The sequence below is a fragment of the Scomber scombrus genome, chromosome 15, assembly GCF_963691925.1.
Source record: "Scomber scombrus chromosome 15, fScoSco1.1, whole genome shotgun sequence".
Classification (NCBI taxonomy): domain Eukaryota; kingdom Metazoa; phylum Chordata; class Actinopteri; order Scombriformes; family Scombridae; genus Scomber; species Scomber scombrus.
The window spans coordinates 9701627-9726940 of NC_084984.1; the positions used below are offsets into that span (position 1 = coordinate 9701627).

A 25314-nucleotide genomic window follows, 5' to 3' on the forward strand; every position below is an offset into this window, starting at 1 on the left:
TATGTATAAATACTCTAATAGCAAATGAAAAACACATGAACAGGCCAAATGAGACAAACTTTTGTTCTTTCCAAGATCTGGGAATTGAATCAGCAGTTTTTATTTTCTATATGAAACTTAAAGGAGCAGTTCAACATTTTAGGAGATGCAGAGAGTTCGGTGTTAAGAAACCACTCTTGTCACTAAATAATAAGGCTGGTTAGCTTAGCTTAGCATAAATATGAGAAGTAGGGGAAAACAGCTAGCCTGGATCTGTCCTAAATTAACAAAATCTAACTACAGTACTAGCACCTCTAATGCTCACTAATTAATGTGCTATATCTTGTTTCTTTAATCCACACAAAAAGCAAAATGTAAATAATGTAAGTTGTGGTTTTAAAGAGATTGTGTCGGGCCATGCGTAAAGACTTCCTTGAGTCAGTGAACCTCATTTGTGACCTCAGCACTCAATATGTTACACCATAATTTGGACACATAACACTCCCTGCACAAACCTTGTGAAAAAAGTCAAAATGTTTGGTCTTTTTAACCTGTTCTCCAGTAGTGATCTGTGTCTTCAAAGGTATTTTTGTAATCTTACATACTTATATTTTATGCCAAGAAAGATAAAATGTTCATCCAGGGTAAAACCAACATTGACATCCAATATTTCCACGGACTACTGATGTATGTTCCAGCAAAGAAGAAGGGGATTTAAACATGATTTTAACAAGGCAAACACTTTATATTTCCAGCCAGATGTCTTTGAGATCATGAAAATAACTAACTGATGACAAAAACGGCTGCTGGATAACAGGTAGAACAAGACTCAAGCGAGCATATCAACATGCTACTGATGTTTACTACACCATCTTAGTTTAGAGAATTAGCATGCCAACATTTGCAAATTAGCGTGAATGTCCAAACCAAATTTCACATGCAACCATCCTATAATTTTGAAGTATTTAATTTTTGGCCAAAGTGGTAGTCCAACCGACCACTGCCACTAGCATGTCTACAAATAATAATTTAACTTTCATGCTAATGTTTGCATAGGAAACATTGTGTGACATAATCTTGGAGTAACATATCCAATGCTGAGGTGAAAATGGGGCTAGCCAACACCAAACTCTCATCTAAATCTCACTAGGAAAGTGAAAAAGCATACAGTAAATTTCCTGAAATGTCACACTATATCTTTGCATTATGTACCTACACAGGATACATTTTGTTCTCCTCCCCCTGCCCTCTCTTGTTTCTCTCAGTCTCCCACTATCATTAACTGTCCCATTTCGCTTTTGTAATGTCTCCTCTCCGATGCTGTAGTGGAGAGAGGTGAGTCAGCAAGAGCCAGATAATTGGGGCGATAAGTAGAGGGTGGCAGATGAGAGCATGAAAAAAACAAAAAACGAACATCAAAACAGGTTATTACAGGGTAGGGAGTTGCAGGAATCACAGCAAAGATTTAAGTAATTATTGATGATTAAAGAAGTGTGGAGATTTCATACACAAGGGAAGATGCTGTTTGAGGATGGATATGTTTGTAGTGGGACTCATGCTGCCGTTGTCACATGGAGGTGATGTGTCTGCCATATTTCCTCTTTTGTCAGTGATGATAGCCAGTTTCAATGTATTTATGACCTTCTTATTACTGTCTGGGCTGCACTAGTCATGGTTGGTCAGGTGTCTAATTTTAAACATGTCTCTCTCTCTCTCTGTCTCCCTCAGCTGATTTCAAGTGACGCAGATGGGGCCATTCAGAGGGCAGGACGCTTCAGGGTGGAGAATGGGTCTTCAGATGAGGTACATAAAACATAATGCACTCTGTACACACATGCATCTCCTATCCGTCCACTCACTACTGTCTCGCTCTCAGTTAACCTTAGGAAATGATGAGCAGCCCAAATAACAACAACAGGTAGTAAATGGCGCTATCTATTTTGTGAACTATTTTGGGGCGATCAATTATGGAAAAAAATAAAAGAAGAAAATAAAAAAGAAGCTTTAACTCACATAAAAATATATATATTTCAAACTATATCCCAAATTTCAGAACCACAAATCAATTTTTCAGTCATAAATACCTGGGCAGTCATTAATTAATTAGTGATTAATCTTTAATGAAGCTTTCAGAGAGCAGAGAAAGTGTATTCTTTAGGTTTTAACCTATTTGTAACATTCAATCACACTGTAATACAGTGTCATGTTACCTAAAAACAAGAGAACATAAAAGCCATCATGAATTCTTTAAATTTTCTTCAATGTAAAGAATGCAACAACATTTTTGAATGGTGATTTTTGATGTTTTGAATAAATAAGATCAAATTTAACTCAGAACACCCTCTATTGTATGTGCAAAAGTGTGTGTCAGCTGCACAGAAAGTATAGCATTTTTAATGTTCTGGGTCATGTTGGGAAAAGTCATAAAATTTCAGGCTAAAAGAAAGCGTATTTCTTAGGTTGTATTCATTGCTCTGACATGTACATGACGAGAGAACAAGTAGAAAGCGGAGGTATCGGTAGGCAGATGTTTTTACCTATGGAGCAAGCCAGACTAGCTGTCTGCAGCCTTAAAGCTAAACTGTTCACCTCCTGGCTCCTGTTTCATGCTCATAATTCATCTTCTCATCTAACTCTTGGCAAGTAAGCTTTCATTTTCCCAAAATGTCAAATTTTACAGCAGTTGCTTATTGCAGTAGTTACCAACCTTGGAGACCCCTACAGCAGGTCAAAAGATCTATCTGAAGGGTCACAAGATGATTAATGGGATCGGAAAAGAAGAAAGGCCATCGGTCTGCGACATATATTCTTCCTATCTTTGCTTTTTCCTTGCAAAATACTGGATACTCTTCTTTCCCTGGTCATTATAATTAAATCAAACAATGTGCGCAGTTTAGAGGATACATTTCTGTTCTTCACACAACATATAGACATACTTAACTACATGAATGTATAAAGTGCTTCTTATTAAGGGGTCACTAAACAAACAGGAACTGAATTAAATGCAAAAATTACATGCAAACATAATCAAATATAGAGAAGTAAAGGTCAAATCATGTGATCACTGACTGAAAGACAACATAACCTGTATTTTATATTGATAAATGCATCAATATGGGTTCCTGCCATTTCCCAGAACAACAGTTCTTGAATATATAATAATATCATATGGGTCTGTACATAATAGGTTTTTTCACCAGCCATCTTGCACACCAGATCTCCTTATGTCGTTTCCCCGACTTAAAGTAGATTGACAACACGTTATGCATTTGTCAGCAGCCAGCTTCCTGTTTTATGTCCTTACAGTCATGTTACCAGATTAGGGAACCATCAGCGCTCTCTTCCCATCCAGTTTGGGACTTCTGTGAACTGACATTGTGCTTTCATCAAGCTTTATTTTATTATTGATGGCTCGTTCTCAGCGCAGTTTTAACTGATCTCAACATTCTGTCGACCTGTTGCCAAAAATGGTGCTGCCTCTCACATCCTGGTATAATTTAAGATGTCATGTTACATAAGAGAGAAAAAAGGCTCACTCCCAAAAAACTTTAACCTTGCAGTTTCAATTATAATTCTTTATGTCCTCCAGATTATTTACGTCATGATACAACAATGGTGATTACGTAAATACAGTCTCGAACTCACTGTGCTTTGCCGCCTCTGATTTCCTGTACTGTCATCTTGTACCGCTGCATTGTGTAACAGTTTTCCATAGAAAAGACTGCTGTGAGTCAAGTGGTGATCATCATGATGACAATTTGGTATGTGTGTGTGTGTGTGACAAACAGACTTCGGACTACACTCCAGGAACCTGGAGGAGAACTGATGTCCATCTGGAGAATCCAGAGTACCACACCAGATGGTTCTTTAAATACTTCCTGGGAAAAGGTCAGTGTTGCTCTGGTGCAAAAGCATATAGAAGGTGTTAAATGGAGAGAAACATACAGCAGGCGGCAGTGAGCGAGAGCCTGTAAAGTGGCTCTTAGACACTGCAGAAATAAAACATCCTCTGAATTTCTTCCCTGGTCCACAGGACGTTTCTTATCTTGTGAAGTCAGCCTCGTCCTCACACTGCACTGCTCTTCATTCAAGGCCAAAACTTGTTAGCATACAGCCATATCCCCACCGAGAGTCTCAACTACGCTCTAATCCCATACACCACCCAGGGAGGAAGCCTGTGGAGGACACACAGGCTCACTAGACAGAGCAAAGGCTTGCCTCCAACAGATAACACAATTAAGATTCGACTGTTGGCTTCATGAAATGAGCCTAGTGCTGTGTGTGCAGGAGCCGCACACAGGAGAAGCCTCTGTGACACTGTTAAAAATAAATTAGATGGTCACCTGCTCCTTTACCTTTCTGACCATAATCATCTCGCCACCCTCATTAACACCCTGCCTGTCCTCAAAGTCGCAGTGTATGCTGCACAGCAAGTTACGCAACAAAAGATGATTGTCCGGGCTTTCTTTACCGCAACTCGAATTAGGAAGAATGCCTTCAGCTGAAAGGTTGAGATAAAGGACAGAGCCTGAGTTAGAGATGGAGATAATTGTGAAGGAAAGTTAGACAGCAAAAAAAAAAAAGTCAGTGAGTGGGAGAAAGAAAAAGCCTCTTATCCACAAGCCAGGGTCTATTCATACAATGGCATGGCCAGTTTAAAATGAGCCATGTCTCTAGAAACTTGGCTCGACCTGTTTGGACTACAGCTGAGCCATCTGTGTCTCACAGCCTGAGCAAAGCTGACTCCATCGTACAACACAACACACTATGAACTCTAGGCCAATTATTCTTACATGAGCATTTCCTGTCTAATGAAGTACCCAGTTTAGGAAGAACAGCAACATGAATTCCTTCATGATTTGATGAGGAATAATGAAACTCTTTGTCTTTGTTCATGTATAAAGATCTGTATAATGTTTTCATAAGAGAAAGGCTTGAGCTGTCTGGATAATAACTTTAATAATTGCATCCCAACCTTGCAAAGTCGTGGCTTACCCAAAGCGTAAAAACATGGCTCATGGAAAATTGAAATGGTAAATGAAAAAGAAATTCTGGAATAAAGACAAAACATTGAAAGAAAAGAAAGCATTAGATGAGGACAAAGAGAAAAAACAGCAGCGCGAGCAGAGATCCTGCGTTTAATTGGGTTTGGTGGTCTGTTAGGCGTTGTTTCTGAACATGTTTCCCTGTCAACTGAAGAGGCACAGGCATGAATGTTGTGACTCTTCCGGAGATCTTTGTCTGTACCCATGTAACACACAGAGAGAGGTGGCAATGGGGGGTAATTCATGAAAGGTAGACAGAAAATAGAGAATGAAAGGGAAGAAGGGGGGACCCAATTGCATAGAAAGACAGGAAGGGGATCAAAGGAAGGGTTGAAAACCTTAACATGTTAGTTTCAGAGGAAATAATCTGTCATTTAGAGAAAACATCTATATGAATCACTTTTATGGTTGTGCAAGAACTCACATTTTCTACCTAAATTATGTGAAACTAAAGCATCAGTCACCAATCTTTGATATTTTCACTGTGACACCCACACATTAAATATCCTGTATAATTGTATCTGCATATTATCTTGTCTCCCTCAGTCCACCAGAACTACGTGGGCACAGATGCAGAGAAGAATCCCTTCTACCTGTCGGTCGTCCTTTCAGACCAGAACAACCAGCGGGTCCCTCAGTATAGAGCCATCCTTTGGAGAAAGACGGTGAGTTCACCATCAGATCCTTTACTTAAGTACCAGTAAAAAACACTTAATTACAAGTACAAGTCAAAATCCTACTTAAGTAAAGGTCATGTATTATCAGCTAAATGTACTTCAAGTATCAAAAGAAAAAGTACTGGCCCTGCAGACTAATATGGCCTCTTTTACTGAATACTAAATTATGTGTAACATTACAGTATTAGATCATTAGTACTGATGCATTAATGCATAAGTTGTAGCTGGAGTTAGATTCAGGTAGTAAAATCCAGCAATGCCACCACCAAAGGGTCACAAAATAAATCTGAGGGCCTGTGAGATGATTAATGAGCTAGAAAAAAGTTCTGCTATACAAAGCTTTATTCATCTTTTGGACTTCTCTCTAATATTTACTGTATTTTTATGCTGTACTTCTTTGGGCTTCAAACAGTTATTTAAATGAAACCCTCCAAGATGTTTAAAGGGGAAATCTCTCTTTGGGGGGAACTGGTATTAATAACTTACAGACGTCTGAAACATGACAAGAAGCCTCAACTACACGCTGTTTTTTGTAAAGGGGTCAGAAGCCAAAATAGTTTGGAACCACTGGTTTAATCTTTAACAATGTATTAGAATATCCATTACTTATTTATTATATTAACGATTGATGATCTAGCACGTGCCAAGAAAGGTTTTGACCCCTTTCCAAAGTTCTTCTCAGTTTGAGGCCTGTAAGCACATGTTCAATGACACTGTCAATCAGTCTGTTTGATGACTATGGCACATCTGGTTTTCTACAGTTTGGATCAGCTGGAGCTGGTTTTTTTTGTTTTGTTTGGAAGTCGTCTTTTCTTCCAGCAGACCATACATGACAGAGTTACAGTTAAGTTAAATACCAGTCCAAAGCCTCGCAGTATGAGTCAGACCTCCTGATCTCTGTAACAGTGTTGCTGTCTCATTATTATTACAATAAATGATAATCACATGCTTTGGTTGTTACATAACGGCTCTAAGAAACAACAGCTCTAACATGAAGTCTGTTAACAGAAATAAACCACTGAATATCTCCAATGTTAACTAATGGGATTCTTATTATTTTAAATGTTTTTAACCTTAGTGCCTTTGTTATTAGATAACTTTTTTAATCTTTAGTGAAATATTTAAAACATGAATCTTTTTAAAAAATCATTTTACGTAAAATGATAACCAACCTGCCAAGTAAACAGTGTGCTAGTGTCCTGAGGAGAATTGGCGCAGTTTTAACTCCTCACTTTTAGTGCCTAAAAACTTTGCATCTGTTGCTATAACTATAATAACTATAGCTGTCAGATAAATAATTACCTCTGAAATCTAGCAGAAGTATAAAGTCGCATAAAATGTAAATACTCAACACAAGTACATCGTGCTTAAGTTTACCTCAGTAAAGTCAGCTACCTTCTTCCTCTGACCACATGTCCCAAACAGAAGTGAAGGTACTAAAACACACAAATTAAGCCTGAACATGGAGATTTAGTTCATTGGAGTACACAGCTGTGGGTGGTTCTTTTTCTGTCATTAAACATAAGAAAGAACAAAATGGCATCTTGTGGTGAATATGCTACTCCACTTTGAGTCACTGTGTGTGTGTGTGTGTATGTGAGTTTGAGAGATGCATGTACATAAATGTGTGTTTGTGGTGTGATGACTCAGCTTCATGACCAGGATAGCTTGGATCTAATTTTGGCCTCCAGCCTCATCTGGAACCTGATTAGAGTGGTGCACCTCCGCTGCCTGATCACATTGATTTGTCTTGTTTCTGTCAGACTCTAACTGGTACAGGATGTTGTTGTTGTTGTTGCTGTGGAAAATAAATTTGACAGAACTGTTTGGTTTAATTTGGTTCTCTATAATTATTCTATGACTGATGTATTGTGCGCTTTTAACCTCTTTTGGGTTGATACTGATTTAACAGGTTATTCCTTTAAAAAATTACCATTAGTACAGTCAGATTTTTAGATGAGTATTTTAATAACGCCTCTCAAATGGCCTCAAAAATCAATTATTGAGTTACAACGAAGCATGATCGGAGCGAGTGGCTCCTCAGAGAGAAAAGGCGATTGAAGCCCGATGTGCTGAGAGTTTGTAATCCCTGACCTGTGTCCTCCTTCTTCGCTCAGGGCACTCTGAAGATCAGCCTCCCCTACAGCCCGACCAAAACACTATCAGTCAAGTCCATCCTAAGGTAAGAAGTGCTGCCCTGAAGCTCTGAGCCCACACAGTTCATTCACTCTTTACAATACAACACATCTACAATATAAGAAGTCAACATTGACGCTGAGATGTTGCCAGATTTAAAACCAACTAGCCCAATTTTGAATGTCCACTTTGAAGACTTCTGTGAATCTGACAAACACACCCTCACAGATAACTATGTTATACTGTTATTAAGTAAAGTGTTGAGTTTTGTGTAGATGCAGGCTAAGTGTGTAGCAAAATATCATATAAATGCAGACCTAAATGACAAGGTTTTTAAGTCTCCACCAGTCAATGATGATATTTTGTTACATTAACACACACACACACATACTTGCAACTGCACTACAACAGTACATTTTGGCATATTTAACAGTGTAATGGCCATTATTTTGTCTGCTCTGTGGTGCTGGGAAGGAATTCAACCCTTCAAAGTCCCCGTTCATTTCTGTGGTAGAATAAAACTAAGCATTCAGTCCAAAGACAAACTTCAGATCTTCTATTTTATTAGTATCAGTTAGGAAAACCCAAAGTAGTAATAATGAGATGAATGAAACAGGAGATTGGAGATTATAAATACCTCAGACTGAGCAGCATCACAGCTCGAACTCTAAATGAGTACAAATAGTACAATCTGGATGAGAAATCCCCTGGATCAGGTCTCACTCATTTTTTCTGTGTAACCCTTTGGCTATCTATATAATCAAACTTAATCAACCCCCTTTTTTATTTTTTCTTCCACCCCTCCTCTCCTTACCGCTTCTCTCCCAGTGCAATGAACATGGACAGGTTTGAGAAAGGCCCCAGGGAGATCCTCAACCCGGAGATTCAGAAGGTGAGAATAACACTGATGCCAAGTCTGATCATCAGCAGCGGCCATACTGTTAATCCTCGGGCTGCGTCACCTCAACCCGCGGTGTTGGTCAGTGTGAGTGATAACTGTTCTGTCCTCCTCTTCCCCTCAGGACCTGCTGGTGTTGGAGGAACAAGAGGTATGTGATGACACTGCCTTCACAGAAAACTTTAGCTCAGTCATTGACTGATTTTTGTAGTGATCTAGGATGTTTTTCATGTTTTTCATGACTAAAAACAGTTATTTATTTATCTGTGTCCCTTTTTCTTGATTTCTTTTTGTTTCTATTCACATACACATCATGGCAGAAACCAATTTGTTTGATTCTTTAATGATTCTTTTTGTATTAAATGAAAATCTTTTATAATGTGTTTAATCTTCTAAGTACTCTTACCATCTAATTGCACAGTAAATTCATGCTAATGATCTTGTGTTTATGTTGGTTAATTACTCTCTCTGTGTATCTTTGTCATCATTATTTGGTAAAGATTGATAATAAGTTGCTCATGTGTATCTTTAGCATCATATTTCATATGTTTACCAAGAACATGTGTACACAGAAATTGTTAACATGAAGAATTAAGATAAGATACCTGAAGAAAAAAGCATACTGAAATAACTATAAATACTTAATAAACATTACATTTTACATAATATCAGCGCTGTATGTCAACAGAAATAATACTAAATGTATGGCTTGTAACTTTAACCCAACTTGAATTTCGTAGGGTTCTGTCAATTTTAAGTTTGGTGTCCTGTATGCCAAAGACGGACAGCTCACAGACGACGAGATGTTTAGCAATGGTAAATCCCACTATACCCAACCTTTTATTTTTAGTAACTATAATTATACGGTGACTATACAATGAAAGATATCTGCTGAGTCAAAAGTCCTGCATGTGCTTTTTTCTTAGAGACGGGGAGCGAGAACTTCGATAAGTTTCTCCACCTGCTGGGTGATGCCATCACGCTGCAGGGGTGGGCAGGTTACCGCGGAGGGCTCGACACCAAGAGTAAGAGAGTTCACGTTTGCTGAATCACATTTTATGATATATTATATTACTATTTACATGTCCAAATGTACGTTGATGGTCACTGTAATTGTTCCTCCTGTCGTTCCTGGCAGTATAGCACAATCCTTTCCTAATGTGATTCCAATATAAGTTCAGATAAAGTTGATATGTGGCTTTAGATGTTTGAGCTTGTCTAGATAAGCAGGTATCTACTAACTATATCTGTTATAGTTAGTGTTTTTGGTACGAAATTCCCTTTTTGTGAACTATCCCTACCACTGCAGTTCAGTTCAATGGGGAATATCGTACAGAAAAGACTAACTGGGGAAGATACATTTTGAATTTAACTTTCACACACAACAAAGATTGAGAATTTTGTCCCCCATCACTTACAGTACATTGAATGGTACAAGAATCACGATTTTAAAGTGGTCTTTTCACAGCTAGTATAAACAGGAGGAACAATTACAGCAAACAACGTATTGGAAGTATAGTATCACAAAGTTAAGATCTTCAAATACGCCAAAGATTTCTTATTGTCCCGTTCTGTTTCTGCCTATTTTTCTTTGCAGATGACACTACAGGAATAAAGTCCATCTACACAGTGTATCAGGGCCATGAGCTCATGTTCCACGTGTCTACCATGTTACCCTACTCTAAAGAGAACAAACAGCAGGTGTGTGTCTGTGTGTCGTAGTGCATTTTTAGTCATGCAGTCAAGTCTATCTGTCTCCATCCAACCTGAAATATATCAACAATGATGGGGTGCATTGCGGTGCAGTTTGGTACCATTTATCCTGCACACAGGACAACTTTTTCTCTTGCACCATCATCAGGTCTGGATTTCTCTACCTTTAAAACTAATCTCCCTCAGGTGTAGAGCTCTGTTTTAATGTATTAGGATTCGAACTCCTTTAAACTAACTAAACTAAGATAGTGAATATTATATGTGGCACAGAGCTGCTACCATGGCTCCCTGTTTACTAGATGGTGTACCACATTTACCCTCCATCATTTTTATTTGAGTGTCTGAATGCTGTGTGTAAATATATCCACTTTATAGTGCCCTAAATTATTCTGCAATGCAATGTGATGACACAAAACAACAACAAAATGAGTAAAGAAGGGAGTGGTTTTGGACACAGCTATTGTCTCATTTTGATTAGGCTTGAGCGGTATATTTTTTCATGCCGTCCTGACATTTTACCGGTGTGCACGGTAATATGACGGTATCTGCATTTTAAAAAATAGCGCTTAAGTAGAGGAACAAGAGAAAACTTAATAGAGAAAAACAATTAACATGAGTTTTACCTGTTCATCAGGTACCACAGTGGAGAAACGGCTGAATACATGTCAGGAACAAAGTTACTGAAGGCCACAAGATGAATATCAGATTAAACAAAGAAAATTCGAGTGGGTTTCAGTCACCACAAACATAACAAAACACGATTAACTAATATTTTTGCTAAAGTTTTCAGGAAAGTTAGAAAGGTTGAATCACTTTTTCTGCAGTCTTTTCTTCCTGCGGTGTCAACGAGCGACAACGCCACTGTCATTGCAGCCCACATTGTGGTCGGAGGTGGTATTACATGCTGCCTTCAAGTGCTCCTTGTAAACTCCAGGCTTGCTCAGAGTCTGTATTTTTGACGGTATTGAAAATCATACCTTCGGGATTTCTAAATACCCTGGTTTATTCACTGGCCTCTTTATCAGGAACCTGTGCAAATTAATTTAATCCAAAACAACAGCTCTGCTTTGAATTCTACATTTATTAAGTTTATACAGTTTCTGTTTTTGTTGACATTGTCAAGAAGGTGATACTTCTACTATATGTTTATTATTAAGTCATAGATGGTGGTGTATTAGGGTGCATTATACTGAATGGTGTTCCTAATATTTTGTCCACTCCATGAACCTACATGAGGGGGCAAAATATTAAGAACACCAGTCAATATAATGCACCTCAGTACACCACCACCACTTAATACGACCTCGGTAATAAACATTAAGTAAAATTATAACTGTTTTGACAATGTTAACAAAAACGTAAATTGTATAAACTTCAAAAAGTAGAATTTATGGCAGAGTTGTTGTATTGGATTGAATTAGATTGCACATGTGTACCTAATGAAATGGCCAGTGACTGTATCCCGTAATACCGTGATACAGCCCAGGCCTAATGTTGACTCATCTAAAAGCGTCAGAGAACAGTGTAGGAGAGAGAGAGAGAGAGAGAGAGAGAGAGAGAGAGAGAGAGAGAGAGAGAGAGAGAGAGAGAGAGAGAGAGAGAGAGAGAGAGAGAGAGAGAGAGAGAGAGAGAGAGAGAGAGAGAGAGAGAGAGAGAGAGAGAGAGAGAGAGAGAGAGAGAGAGAGAGAGAACAGCAGTCTCATCTTGATAAATATTTCTCCCTGTCTACTCTCCTTTTGTTTCCATCCAGTCTTTCTCTGCCTCACTCTGTTTCTGCACTTCTTGCATACTTTGCACCTCTTTCACCTTCACTTTTCACCACCAGCTCCTCACATAGATCAGACTCCTCTGGCTGTGCTGGTGTTTCAGAAGTTTCAGAAACTTTCACAGGTCTTCATCTCTCCCATTTCAACAGTACACTAATAGGAAACCAGTACAATCGAAGCCAACTTGGCAAAAATATGGTCACTTTAGGAAGAAAAGGAGAAGAAATAACATTATTACCTTACTGTAGAGCTCCATTCTATAATGCCAATATCAGCGGGCATGATTTAAAGCACAGGTGCTGGCAGGTCTGACACATAATTGGATTTCTTGTTCTGATAAAAATAATAATAATGATAATACATTCTGGCGATCAATAGTAAGAAACACTGTGCTGGTATTGAGTGTGGCTGCTGGCCCGTCTCTCATCTCCCATCCACCTGAGTGACAAGAAATGCATTTGACAAAATGTGATTTTAAGGACAGTAACCTAAAAATGTTGACCTGCCTCTTAGATAATGTAATAGGTTGTGTACAAAATCAATATTTTGGACTGTACATTGCCCTAGAAAAAAGCTCACAGTGTTTAAAATATGGGGGCGGGGGGTCCACCCATCAATCACCCTTTGAGGACCAGGAGAATTTGGTTTTTATTATTTAGTTTTGCAAATACCTTCTCATGAACTAAAGCGTTGAACATGGCCCATTATGACTAGATGGTTCAGCAAGCCACAAGGTCGGGCAAGTCCCCAAAATCTGTAGGAATCATCCATTTGTTGAGATGTTAAAATCTAAATTAAACATCCAGAAGGATAAAAGCACATAAAAAGAGAAAAATATATTAAGTTGGGGAGGTAGGTGACAAAAGGAATATCATAAAAATAGCTAAATACAGATGGTGAAACAAGCAGGTGAGACAGGAGTGAATGCAATATTGATGTTGCTGCCTCTGAAGTTTTGAGATCAAAGAGGTGAAATTATCACTGCTTCCTAAAGTATCTATAGTGTTTAGAGCTTAGGAGATGTTTTTGATGTCAGAATGAAACACTCTGTAACACCAGATGGACCCACAGAGAATTATCACCCGGGTCTGCTATTCCCCTCAGCTCTGAGAAGCTTTTTAGCATCTTTCAGCTAATTGTTTTGATTTTACGCCCCACAACTTTGCTGTTTTGGTTCAGTCTCAGCTCTCTCATGAGTGTTTCTAGCAACAGGGAGATGTATTGAGCTAAATAAGCTCTGATAAACCCTCTGGACACTACATGCCCAACAGCAAACAGCTGACGGACCAAGTTAGCAACTAGTTTGTGAAGGCTGTGAAGCAAAGAGCGGCTAAAGAGCCACATAGTTCCCTCAAGAGTTGGTGGAAACCAAAGAGAACTAAAAGGGGGAGAAATATTTGATTTAGATTCATCAGGTCGATGGAAACACAACTCTACTCTGTGTCTGCTTGATGTGTGAAGGTGATAATATGTCAGTGTTGTGTTTATAATTTGTTGCTCTGCCCCCAAGTGGACAAAAATATATTTAATGCAGCTTTAAAGAGTTTCTGTTCCACGTGTGAATCACAGGGTGTAAAGGTTATGTTGTTGGGTTTCCCTCATCTTTGTGTCTCTGTGGTCTGTCCTTTCTGGCAGGTGGAGAGGAAGAGGCACATTGGAAATGACATTGTAACCATAGTATTCCAGGAAGGCGATGATGCGTCATCATCCTTCAAACCTTCCATGATTCGATCGCACTTCACCCGTATCCTTCACGTGGACAAAGACTGTCAGAGAAGTGAAGTGGTAATCAGTGACGAGAGAGTTGTCAAATCAGCCCTTTAAGACTGAAGATGTGTGGATTGCCACTGTGTGTCACTCATAATAAGTGTTTTCCTTTACGTTCAACTCCAGATATTTTTGCATTAGTTAGGTATAATAGCCAGAATGACAGTTACAGGTGAGTGGCTTTGGTTAATGCCGTGGTTTATGCTGCTCCAGCCCCAGAACATAAAGTCTTCTTTAAAGTTTTATATGATGTCCTTGATTTAATAAAGTTGACTATAGTTTGATCCGCTATACATCCATCCATTGTAAGTGTTATATTTCTGCTCTCTGTCACAGGTTGAAGATATTCTCAGAGGAGAGTGTTCCACTATTTGGACCCCCTCTCCCATCTCCATCTGTATTTACTGATCACCAAGAATTCAGGGACTTTTTATTAGTCAAATGTAAGACAAAAAAGAAAAAAACAGCATCAGAATATGGCCAGTATGTGTGCGTCATCTGTTTTGTTCCTAATCAGATCTTTTTTTGTGTCCTGCAGTAATCAATGGAGAGAAAGCCACACTGGAGACGCCAACGTTTGCCCAGAAGCGTCAGCGGACCCTTGACATGTTGATCCGCTCGCTCTACCAAGACCTCATGCCTGACCTGCACAAGGTACAGCTGCTTTCCTGACCGCCAGTCTGGTCTAGAGATCTGTTCTTGCCTATTCTTGGATGGATGTACTTCTCTGTCATCCAAGCTGTCCTGTCCTCGTTGTCACTTCAGTCACTGGCAGCGACTGTCGTGCCTGCTGACTTGCGTTCTGCTGTATTCCACTGCAGCCCCCAGTCTGCCTCTGCATACTGCACCACACAGGCTGGATACTACTGCAATGCTGACTTTCTCAGCAGGGCTCTCTCTCCTCACATCACTTTTGTTCTTAGTACTGTTGTTTTTTTTCCCCCTCTTTCTATTGTTGCTCCTAACACGACTCAGTTCTCTGCTGCTGTTCTCACCCCCTGCCAGGGTCAATCTCTCTAAGACCCCTCTCTGCTTTCTTTTTCCCTTCATGTGTACATGTGTATACATGTATGTGTGTGTGTGCATGTGTGTGTGCATGTGTGTGTGCGTGCTACATTTTGGTGTTCCATGTGCAGGTTCCTTTTTCTCCCCAGAACATGTTGAACCGGCGGTCCTTCAGCGACGTGCTGCCAGAGTCTCCCAAGTCAGCGCGTAAGAAAGAGGAGGCACGGCAGGCTGAATTTGTCAGAATAGGACAGGTAAAGAAATATTAAACATCCACATACACACATGCAAATACATGAAAACCAAACCACCAGAACTCTGCAGCGATGAGATTCACACATACAGTAAATATATGTTGGGCAAAAGGCAAAAAACAAGCACAAACACATCTGATTATTAAGATAGATACACAAATGATGGCGATTATTTTCTGAGCATAATATCAGTGCCTGTAACAATGTAACTGGTCAGGAATATCATTTTATATATACGTTTATAAAAAATATTTAATAATATTTAATAATAATAATTTAATAATTGCCTCAGCTTGTAAATGAATATCCTCTGCCACCCACTTTAATGTGCTATGCGTGTCATTGCTGTATCATTTAATTGGTTTGTCAGTATTCAATTCTTGGTTAACTAAACTTTGATTCTTTGACACAATTGAGATCAGTGACAAAGGTGGAAATGAGTCAGGAACTGTATGTTTAAGCAGAGTTTGACACTAAAGTGCTAAAAAAATAGTCTTTCCGTATCAAAGGTACAATTACAACCATTTTCTAATTTTATAAAAATCAAAAACATGGACAATTTCAGAAAAAACTGCAATTAAAGAAGGAGCAATGTATGTTTTACTTTCTGTAAATATCCACATAAAAGTGCATTTTTGCACTAGTACACCACTGCATTGTCCTGTTGTGTATGTATTGCCATGTATTTTGTGTTTGCAGCTGTGTGCAGCATTTTTTGCACAAGTGTACTGCATTATCTTGTCAGTCATCTATTATTTCGACTATGTATTGGTACTGACATGTGTTGCTTGACTGCAGCTCTGTGTGGCACTTTTGCCCAAAACAAATATCCCTCAGAATATTAAAGTTTATCTTATCTTACATATCCAACAAGATCTGCGAAGTCAGTTGGTGTAAAAAGACAGAAGAACTAACATGTATATAAGCTACTGCACATCACAGTGAGAATTAATACATTAACCCACTAATACTGGAAAATGTTTGGGTGTTAAATGTAGATTGAAAGACTTATGAAGACTTATTTCATCTCATGCATAGAAGAGGTGATCCAGGGTCTGATGTGGTTCTATTGTGGAGAACGCTTAAGAGTGGAGTTAAAATCAGGGGCTTAATTCACAGCGAGACACCTGAGATGGATTTTCTGTCCATGCCGGAAAGCAGTTAATTGTTTATGAGCCCTCACTGCTGCACTCCTCTACCAGCGCCGGTGCATTTTTCAACTGTAGTGCAATTTTGACACCGCGATGAACCAAATAGAGAAACTGCGGCTATAGAAGAAGCCACTGAAGAGATGTGCTCATATTTAAAAACTAGTGTATCTCATTTGTGAGGAAGATCTGTGACTCCTTGTGCTATGATAAAGTCATTTAAGAGCTGTTATTGTTTTAGTGGATATCTGAGTTGAAGTGGACACCTGCTTCCAAGAGGATAAGGATAGAATAATAAAAACATGCCTCTGAGCCCAGTAGTCATTATCGGGCTGATGTAATCGTTATTACACCTCTGTGGTGGATGCTGACATAACTTTAATTATACAGGAACAAAAACCTCTGAAAAACACTGTCCGTGGTGCTGAATGCAGAGGACGTCTGGTGTTTTTGAAATGATTGGTGTCAAAATGAAGGCGATGTTTTTTTAGGCAGATGCCTGTCCTGTTATGAGCTTATATACCTAACAATACTTCAGACAGCTTCCACTTTAACTGAGTATTTGGAGCATTCTGTCTTGAACCTCCAGGGAGAGTGTGATTCCTCTAAATTGACTGATTTAAGGTTGATAAAAATGAAAAGAAGTGTCTGTGAGTCAGAAGTTGTTCTTTCTTAGTCCTCTTATCTTCACAGTCATGCAATGTGGTTGCCAGAGGAAATTGGGTCAGAAAATTCAGTGCCTTTTTTTAAATTGGGTGTAAATATACATGTTTATGCTCCGACAGTAAGCGATTCTATCTCTCTTGTTTCCTTTGTTTGCTAACTGCTTGCACTAAGCCTTGTTCTCGGTTACTGTTTGTGTTTTGCACCATGTTCCTCTCGTCTCGCTCGTTCTCTGCTCATAAACACAAAGCGGAGGCATCGACACATTGTGCTGTAAAGCATGAAAACATAGTAAGGTAGACATGTTGAGTCATTGATTATCCACTTTGGCATAGACAAGGCATTTGTCCTCAGCTCAACTGACTCTGTATATTAACTCATCGTGTCATGCCCATTATACACAATGATTTCATGTTTTTGTAGGTATGATTATGTATTTTTTTATGGATATTTTGTCATGGATGGCGGAGTACAACAGCGCTGCCAAGCCATTGTTCTGTTGGTCGGTATTGATTTCATTATCTCCAGATTGCCTGTTTATGCGTTTATGTAAATGCAAACGGCTGACTGTGCAGCTTGGATTGAAAATTGTCAATCTGATTAAATGGTTGCTGTTTTGATTGTTGCAGTTTTTTTGGTTGTCATTTTCAAAAACTGTACTCTGTCTCATTTGAAGCAATTACACCTATTTATTAAGACAATTTTTTACTGTTGGACTATGCATCTTGCTTGTATAGATCATTTCCACCTCTATGAGCTGTCTGCCACAGTGCTCTGTACCTAAATAAGCATGGAAACAAGGAAACAAGAATGGCAGGCTGGTTTAATATCAGTGATGGAATACAAGGTGCATAAATTAGCTCAAAACACTTCTGTCATTGTAGTGCATTTATATGTATGATTCACAGGCGGCACACATGCCAACAACTCCTGTCCAAATAGTGTTAAAATATCAAGCAGATTATTTATTTGGCCTGTGTGCTACAAATATAATTGTGTCAAGCCAGAGTTTACTGAATTCACGTGTCTCTTGTGCTCTCCAGGCTTTGAAGCTGAAGACCATCGTAAGAGGAGACGCCCCTACCAGCCTTGTTACCACAGGCCTGTGCCGAAAAGAGGTGAGTGCTCACTTTGAGACTGTCAAATCTTCAACTGACATCATTTAATCTATTCCTGATCCTAAATTCTTATTTTCTTAAAACAAGTGAGAAAATATGATTATGAATTTAAATATTTCCAAAACAATTCACCCTTTGTTTTCATAAAATCAAGTAGAGATGTAGAGTAATAGAGTTTAAAATATCTGTCAGTAATATCTCTGCCAATATTATTATTTTTTAGATTAACACATAACATGAAAAAAACATTCTTGATGAGGATCCTTTCATTTTTTTAATATACATTTTGTAATCAATATATGAACTGACCAGGATGTGTAAAGCAAACACTGTTTCTAAATTACCTCAAACATTTCTTTGACATGTCTGTAAGGCAATTTCTTGTTACTTATTGACAAACATATACACCCAATGCCAATTTAGCTGCAGTAAGCTATAATTGGGTGATATACTCTATTGGCTTTTGCAATATGTAGGTCCTAATCTGGAATCGAGTATTATATTGATTGACAAAGCAGTTGGATAATAATTCCAATATTCTTGTGTCTGTGTGTACCTACATGCGTCTATATGTTTGTATCTGCAGCCATGGGAGTCCCAGTTGTTCTGCAGCACATTCCCCTATGAGATTGTGTGTGCTGACTCCTGGGGTCAGTCTATGCTGGCTGCCACCGACGCAGCGGGGGTCATGCTGCTGGATGGTGAGGTCATCCTAATCAATATTTCCTTATGTCCTCTAAAATAAAGCCACCCATCCATATCCATTCAATACTTCACTCAGTAGAATGCCATGGTCGACAGCTAACATGATGATGATAATGATGTTGTCCGTGTTTCAGGCCCTGATCCAGCTTTGTCCAACGCTGGTGAGTGCCACGCAAGATCGATCCTCCTGTTTCTTGCTGAGATGATTTTTCTTTTTTTTTAAGCAAATATTTCAACCTTATTTGTCAGATTTGACCCGTTCTCTTCCCTAACCGTGATGTATGTGTGGTGTTTCAGAGACGCAAGCTTTTCCCCCAGTGCAGGTGTTCGACAAAACCATGGTGGTGAAGCAGATGCACGTTCTCGAGCCTCAGGACCTGCTTATCACCAGGGCTGACAAAGGTAGGCTGAGACCACAAAGAGAAAAAGGGAAGGAGGATGCTGCATAACAGCCCCTCCCTGCATGACAGATACCGCTTCCCCTTGGTACCATCCTCCCTAATTCACTCCTTCTTTTGTGGCGGAACAGTATTTACCGCACAGCTTCTTTTTCTCATTATTCCATTTCCTCTCTCTCTGTTTCATCTCTGTCATCGCTCTCTCTGTGTTGTCGAGTACATACTTACCCTTTCCACCTCTGTTGGTCCAGTGAACACATTGATCTCTCGCTGTGATCTAAGGAAGCTGACCTATAGAGAACCAACCCCTGTCTGCGTTTTGTGTGTTTGTGTGTTTGTTTGTGTGTGTGTGCGTGTGTGTGTGTGTGTGTCTGTTTATCCTATGAGACCGGATTGACTGGGAGAGTGGAGTGGGTTGTAAAGGACAGACAGATATGCAAGTAGACAAACAGATAAAAACGAAACATACAGACCTAGATTTTTTTTTTAAAACACACACACACACACAAATAGTATAAACAAGAAGTCGTTGTGTACTAACAAACAGCTGTAGGATGCGTCTCATGTTTGCTTCAGCCAGAAGAGCATGTAATTAATTACCCTGCAGATGATTAGCTAACCCTAATATTGACAAACAGGGTTGACTCAGTTTTGATAGTGATTATGTGATGGCAGCGCAAGCATTTGTCATGACTGTGTGTGGGCTGTGATAAAGCCTCTGAGAGAGCTTTAAGAAGCCTTCTAGTAATCCTCCTGCGGTACAACGCCATTGTCTGGCCGTGGGAGGATGCTAAAAACGAGATGGCAAATAAAGAGTAACCTTCCTGCAATACTGAAGCGGCTTTCACTTTGTTTCCAGGGAAGGACGCTCGCCTCTACGTGTTCAGACTGAGCACGCTCAAGAGAAGCCTGGAGGAGAGGCAGCTGGTCAGAGGCAAGTGCGACAGCCGGGAGAATAAACTGGAGAAAACTAAAGGTACTACACAAGGCATGCAATAATAGACAAGTGTTGCACAAGTACTGCACAAACTCCTCCATAAGAAAATACTACACTGTGATCTAATCATGATACTCTCTAAGCAACGAAACTTCATCACTTCCTAATTAAGGTGCTTGAAACTAGATTGTCTTTTAATTCAGATCAAATTAGAGGTGAATACCTTGAAATAGGATATGGATTATTCCGCTAACACACAATGACGAGGAGCTTCACCAAACTGCTTCATCAAAGACCGCTCTGTTGCTATCACCAACCTGCAGGAGTCACTATTTTCTGAGCCTGAATTTAATAATTGACAACAAAGGACGCATTAAAAAATGGTGGAAGACATACTCAAAAAATACTCATGAGTATTATCAGCTTGATGTAGTTAAAGTATTGCAGTAAAAGTAGTGGTTTGGTCCCTCTAAATAGTTTGAACTACTTCATATACAGTTAGCTAGTTTAGTCTACTGGTTCACAACCTAGGAGTCAGGCCCCTCCAAAGGGTCAGCAGGTAAATGTGAGGGGTCGTAAGGTGATTAATGCGAGAGGAAAGAAGAAAAAACAAAGTTCTGATACACAAATCTATTCTCAGTTTTTTGACTAGAATTTTTGGTGAAATATTGGATCAACGCAATGCTTTTTATAAGAAGTCAAAAGCCAGAATGGTTTGGAAACCACTGGTTTCATCTTTAGTAATGTGTTTACTTTAAAAGCAGACATTTAGTGTGTTAGAAAGACTAATCAAGACTAGTTACCTTCAAGTTTTATAATCTAGTGCAAATTGTGCTCGATAGGATCATTTACATTTGATAAGAATGAAAAACAGTTTCAATCCTAAAAGAGGATATCATGACGTGACCTTTGTAAATGTCGTTTTTGAACATGCAGTCTTTGAACTGCTGCTGGTGTCATGCCAGCTGTCTGTGCTGTATGCATTGATCTGTGGGGTCATACCAGGGAACAGCACAGCACATGTTCAATGTACTATATGACCCTGTTTACACTGTATTGGAATAGCCGATACACACACATACTAGTTACTGACTGTATTAGAATAGCCGATACACACATATACTAGTTACTGACTGTATAAGAATAGCCAATACACACATATACTAGTTACTGACTGTATAGGAATAGCCGATACACACATATACTAGTTACTGACTGTATAGGAATAGCCGATACACACATATACTAGTTACTGACTGTATTGGAATAGCCGATACACACATATACTAGTTACTGACTGTATTGGAATAGCCGATACACACATATACTAGTTACTGACTGTATTGGAATAGCCGATACACACATATACTAGTTACTGACTGTATTGGAATAGCCGATACACACATATACTAGTTACTGACTGTATTGGAATAGCCGATACACACATATACTAGTTACTGACTGTATTGGAATAGCCGATACACACATATACTAGTTACTGACTGTATTGGAATAGCCGATACACACATATACTAGTTACTGACTGTATTGGAATAGCCGATACACACATATACTAGTTACTGACTGTATTGGAATAGCCGATACACACATATACTAGTTACTGACTGTATTGGAATAGCCGATACACACATATACTAGTTACTGACTGTATTGGAATAGCCGATACACACATATACTAGTTACTGACTGTATTGGAATAGCCGATACACACATATACTAGTTACTGACTGTATTGGAATAGCCGATACACACATATACTAGTTACTGACTGTATTGGAATAGCCGATACACACATATACTAGTTACTGAAACTTTTTTCTTAACTGTTCACTCTTTAGCCTGTAATAAAAACAATAGGTTTTTTTTAAACGCATTTTAAAACAAAGGGTAAACAGGCTTTATGTCTCTCTATCTCTGTCCCAGGCTGTCATTTGTACTCTATCAACACCCACCACGGCTCAGAGCTGAGGATAGTAGCAGCCATCAGGAACAAACTCCTCCTCATCACCAGGAAACGTTTTGAAGGCTTCAGCGCCATCGCCACAGGAGCAGACTCACCGGTGGAGGAGTTTCAGTATATACGGGTACGACAAACTCTAGATGAATAAGTAAAAGAATGAATTCATGAGTGTAAAAAATGACTTCATGAGGGAATGAATTAATCAATAGGTTAATATAATGTTAATTTGCTTTTAAAGATCTTTGGATTTTCTAGGTTACTGGACAAAACAAGAAATGTTTTTACTATTCTCTGACATTGCATAGACTGAACAATTAATACATTAATCATAAAATTACAGTAATTAAACTAAAGTAATTGTGCGTAATATCCACCCATTAGGAGATCTGTCTGTGTGACCCGCCGGTGGTGATGGCGCTGGTGGACGGGCCGACGGGTGAGAATGATAATATGATCTGTGTGGCCTACAAACACCAGTTTGACCTGATCAATGAGAGCACGGGAGATGCCTACCGACTACACCACGTAGACGCCAACAGGGTGAGGCACTTGTGCATGCACATACACTCTCTCTTTTCATCATTTGCTTTCATGTGATGTAGAAATGTATCTTCTATATTGTCTGAATGGTTTCTCAGTACCTTCAGGATATATCACCCGACATTATTTGTTAAAAACGGTGACTCATATCTGACCTTTGGAATGTGTTGAAGTGATTCTCCTAAACCGACTTGTCTTTGCCTACAGGTAAATTTTGTAGCAGCCATTGATGTGTATGAAGACGGGGAGGCAGGTCTGCTGTTGTGTTACAACTGTGAGTCTCCCTTTAACTCCAAATGTTTCAACTCTCTGTCTCTGTTGTCAAAGAGGAGCTTTAATGTTTTTCCTCTGCCACAGTGCCTTTTTGGAAGAAAAAAAAAGAAGAAAAATCATACATCAGACTGCTACAGATTATTGAGAGTCACAGACGTATTTTGAAAATGCAGCAATCTACTTTAGCTTTTGTTTTCTTCTGTATGTGTCTGGGTAAAGGGACAAATAGCTCCTAAATTTTAATTGAGTTTCAATAAAATGTTGCTTTCAATTCATGTTCAAAACAGACAGTAAACTGAAAATAAAGCATTTTAAACTTGTGTCCTCTTTCTCTTTTACAGATATTTGTTACTATAAGAAAGTTTGTCCGTTTAACGGCTCCACACCGATGATCCAGTCCAACACCTCCGATTTCCACTTCAGCTGGAACCAGATGCCCAATGCTATTGGTAGGTTACCACGGCAACACCGCTTGGGCCCCACCCTACCCATGCTGCTGGCCTGGCCGGAGCTTGCTGTCGCCATGGAAACACCATGTGTAGCCACATGCATCCAATTGGCCTGTGTGATTATTTGTGCCATTGTGTGTGTGTGTGTATGTGTGTGTTTGTGTGTGTGTGTGTGTGTGTGTGTGTGTGTGTGTGTGTGTGTGTGTGTGTGTGTGTGTGTGTGTGTGTGTGTGTGTGTGTGTGTGTGTGTGTGTGTGTGTGTGTGTGTGCGCGCATCTCACATCTTTGTGTATCTGTGTTTGAGTGTATTATCATTTATGCAGAAGGTGATGAAATACAAACACAGTTGGCACTAAAGCTTCAACTCTCAACCTTTTGATAATATTATGCTGCTGTGCATCCTATAATATGCCTACCTTTTACACACACTCAGACACACTCAAACAAGCAATAATTATATGTATTTGTAATAACTGACTCTCACTCTCGCTCTTATCTAACTTATATTCTGCCGCAGTTCTGATAAACCTGTCGTGACCTGTCGGCACCAAAGAGCAGTTTAAGTTGGCGACTATAGCGTTTAGCTACTAAAAAGTGAGATATTTAATTTCAGCTTGTTGCAGTACCAACAGCTGGCCAAAACATCATTTAAAGTAGGTTTAAGCTTTGACAATGTTTTCATTTCAAGGACACAAATGAATCCACGGACCCAATTTGATAAGATTTTGTCCGAGGGTACCCCATCTGATTTTTGCTTTTACATGTTTTATTACAAAAAGTGTATAAAACCAATGACCAAAATACTCTCACATTCTGTCCTTGTGTTACTTATGGATTGAATTATAGTGAAAATTAAGTGTTTCCCTTTTTGCTGTGGACCCCCTGGAACCCACTCACCCCCCTAGGAGTCCACTTTGAGAACTGGCACAGGAAATATAAATGTCACAACAAAATTGGACATAAATGTCATTGCTCTCACCTTGTTGTACATTTTACAGTAAGCAGAGGAGAGTTTGACGCCCCTCTGAGAGATGCTCAGCATGATTGTCGCTGTCATTTTTCTGCGTTAGCTTATGATGATATTTCAAAATGACACTGTGGATGAAACCACTAAAGGCTCTGCATTTTGGTTGTTGAAAAAGTTTTATCTTTTTTTTTCTATAATAATAATAATAATAATAATAATAATAACAATAATTGTCCCCCCAGTGAAATCTTGGTAGGCCCTCTGTTGATCATGTGCTACTGGTTTTAATCATATACTCTTGTTGTTTTTGCAGTTTGTGCATTTCCTTACATCCTGGCCTTCACAACGGACTCCATTGAGATCCGACTGGTGGTCAACGGCAACCTTGTGTACACAGCAGTGGTCCCTGAGCTACAGTTGTCTGCTTCACGGGTCAGTACGAATTACAGACAACTTTAGTTAAGGCAATTAGATATTAGACTTACATTATGTTGGTGCCCTCAAAAAATGTGGTTTCACTACAGCACACACACTTCAGCTGGTGAGTGTTATCAGCATTAGGAGGCCCAACTCTGCGTTATAGAAGTAGCTGTCTCAGCGCTCTCATTTCAATCAATCTTTATTACCCCAGTGGGAAATATGGCTGGCGATCTGTGTGGCTACAAAGCAATAATGCACTCATAATTCATACACATGGATAATTTAAAATAGGCCACAGTGCACCTGGCATAAAACAAATATTTTTCTACCTTTATCCCCATTCAATCTGTTTTTATTCACCTTCTGCTTCTATCCTTTTCAACCCTTTCCTCTTAATTTTTCCTGGCATCTCCACATGTTCACGGTCTCCCTGTATTGATCTCATTCACTCTCTGCGTCCCCCTTTTTTTCCACC

General features: G+C 39.2%; 1 protein-coding gene across 1 annotated transcript in view; it reads left to right on the forward strand.

The window, feature by feature from the left end:
* garnl3 (GTPase activating Rap/RanGAP domain like 3) overlaps positions 1-25314 on the forward strand; it is a 70489-nt gene that overhangs the window by 39080 nt on the left and 6095 nt on the right. The window contains exons 3-25 of the mRNA XM_062435085.1: positions 1708-1782; positions 3768-3867; positions 5571-5689; positions 7819-7883; positions 8666-8729; positions 8860-8886; positions 9476-9551; positions 9662-9760; positions 10333-10436; positions 13850-13958; positions 14108-14153; positions 14318-14424; positions 14520-14635; positions 15136-15240; positions 18095-18169; positions 18756-18870; positions 19172-19276; positions 20132-20248; positions 22154-22314; positions 22572-22730; positions 22938-23004; positions 23345-23452; positions 24733-24851. Of these exons, the coding sequence (XP_062291069.1) occupies positions 1708-1782; positions 3768-3867; positions 5571-5689; positions 7819-7883; positions 8666-8729; positions 8860-8886; positions 9476-9551; positions 9662-9760; positions 10333-10436; positions 13850-13958; positions 14108-14153; positions 14318-14424; positions 14520-14635; positions 15136-15240; positions 18095-18169; positions 18756-18870; positions 19172-19276; positions 20132-20248; positions 22154-22314; positions 22572-22730; positions 22938-23004; positions 23345-23452; positions 24733-24851 (2238 nt within the window). The remainder of the gene's footprint in view (positions 1-1707; positions 1783-3767; positions 3868-5570; positions 5690-7818; positions 7884-8665; positions 8730-8859; positions 8887-9475; positions 9552-9661; positions 9761-10332; positions 10437-13849; positions 13959-14107; positions 14154-14317; positions 14425-14519; positions 14636-15135; positions 15241-18094; positions 18170-18755; positions 18871-19171; positions 19277-20131; positions 20249-22153; positions 22315-22571; positions 22731-22937; positions 23005-23344; positions 23453-24732; positions 24852-25314) is intronic.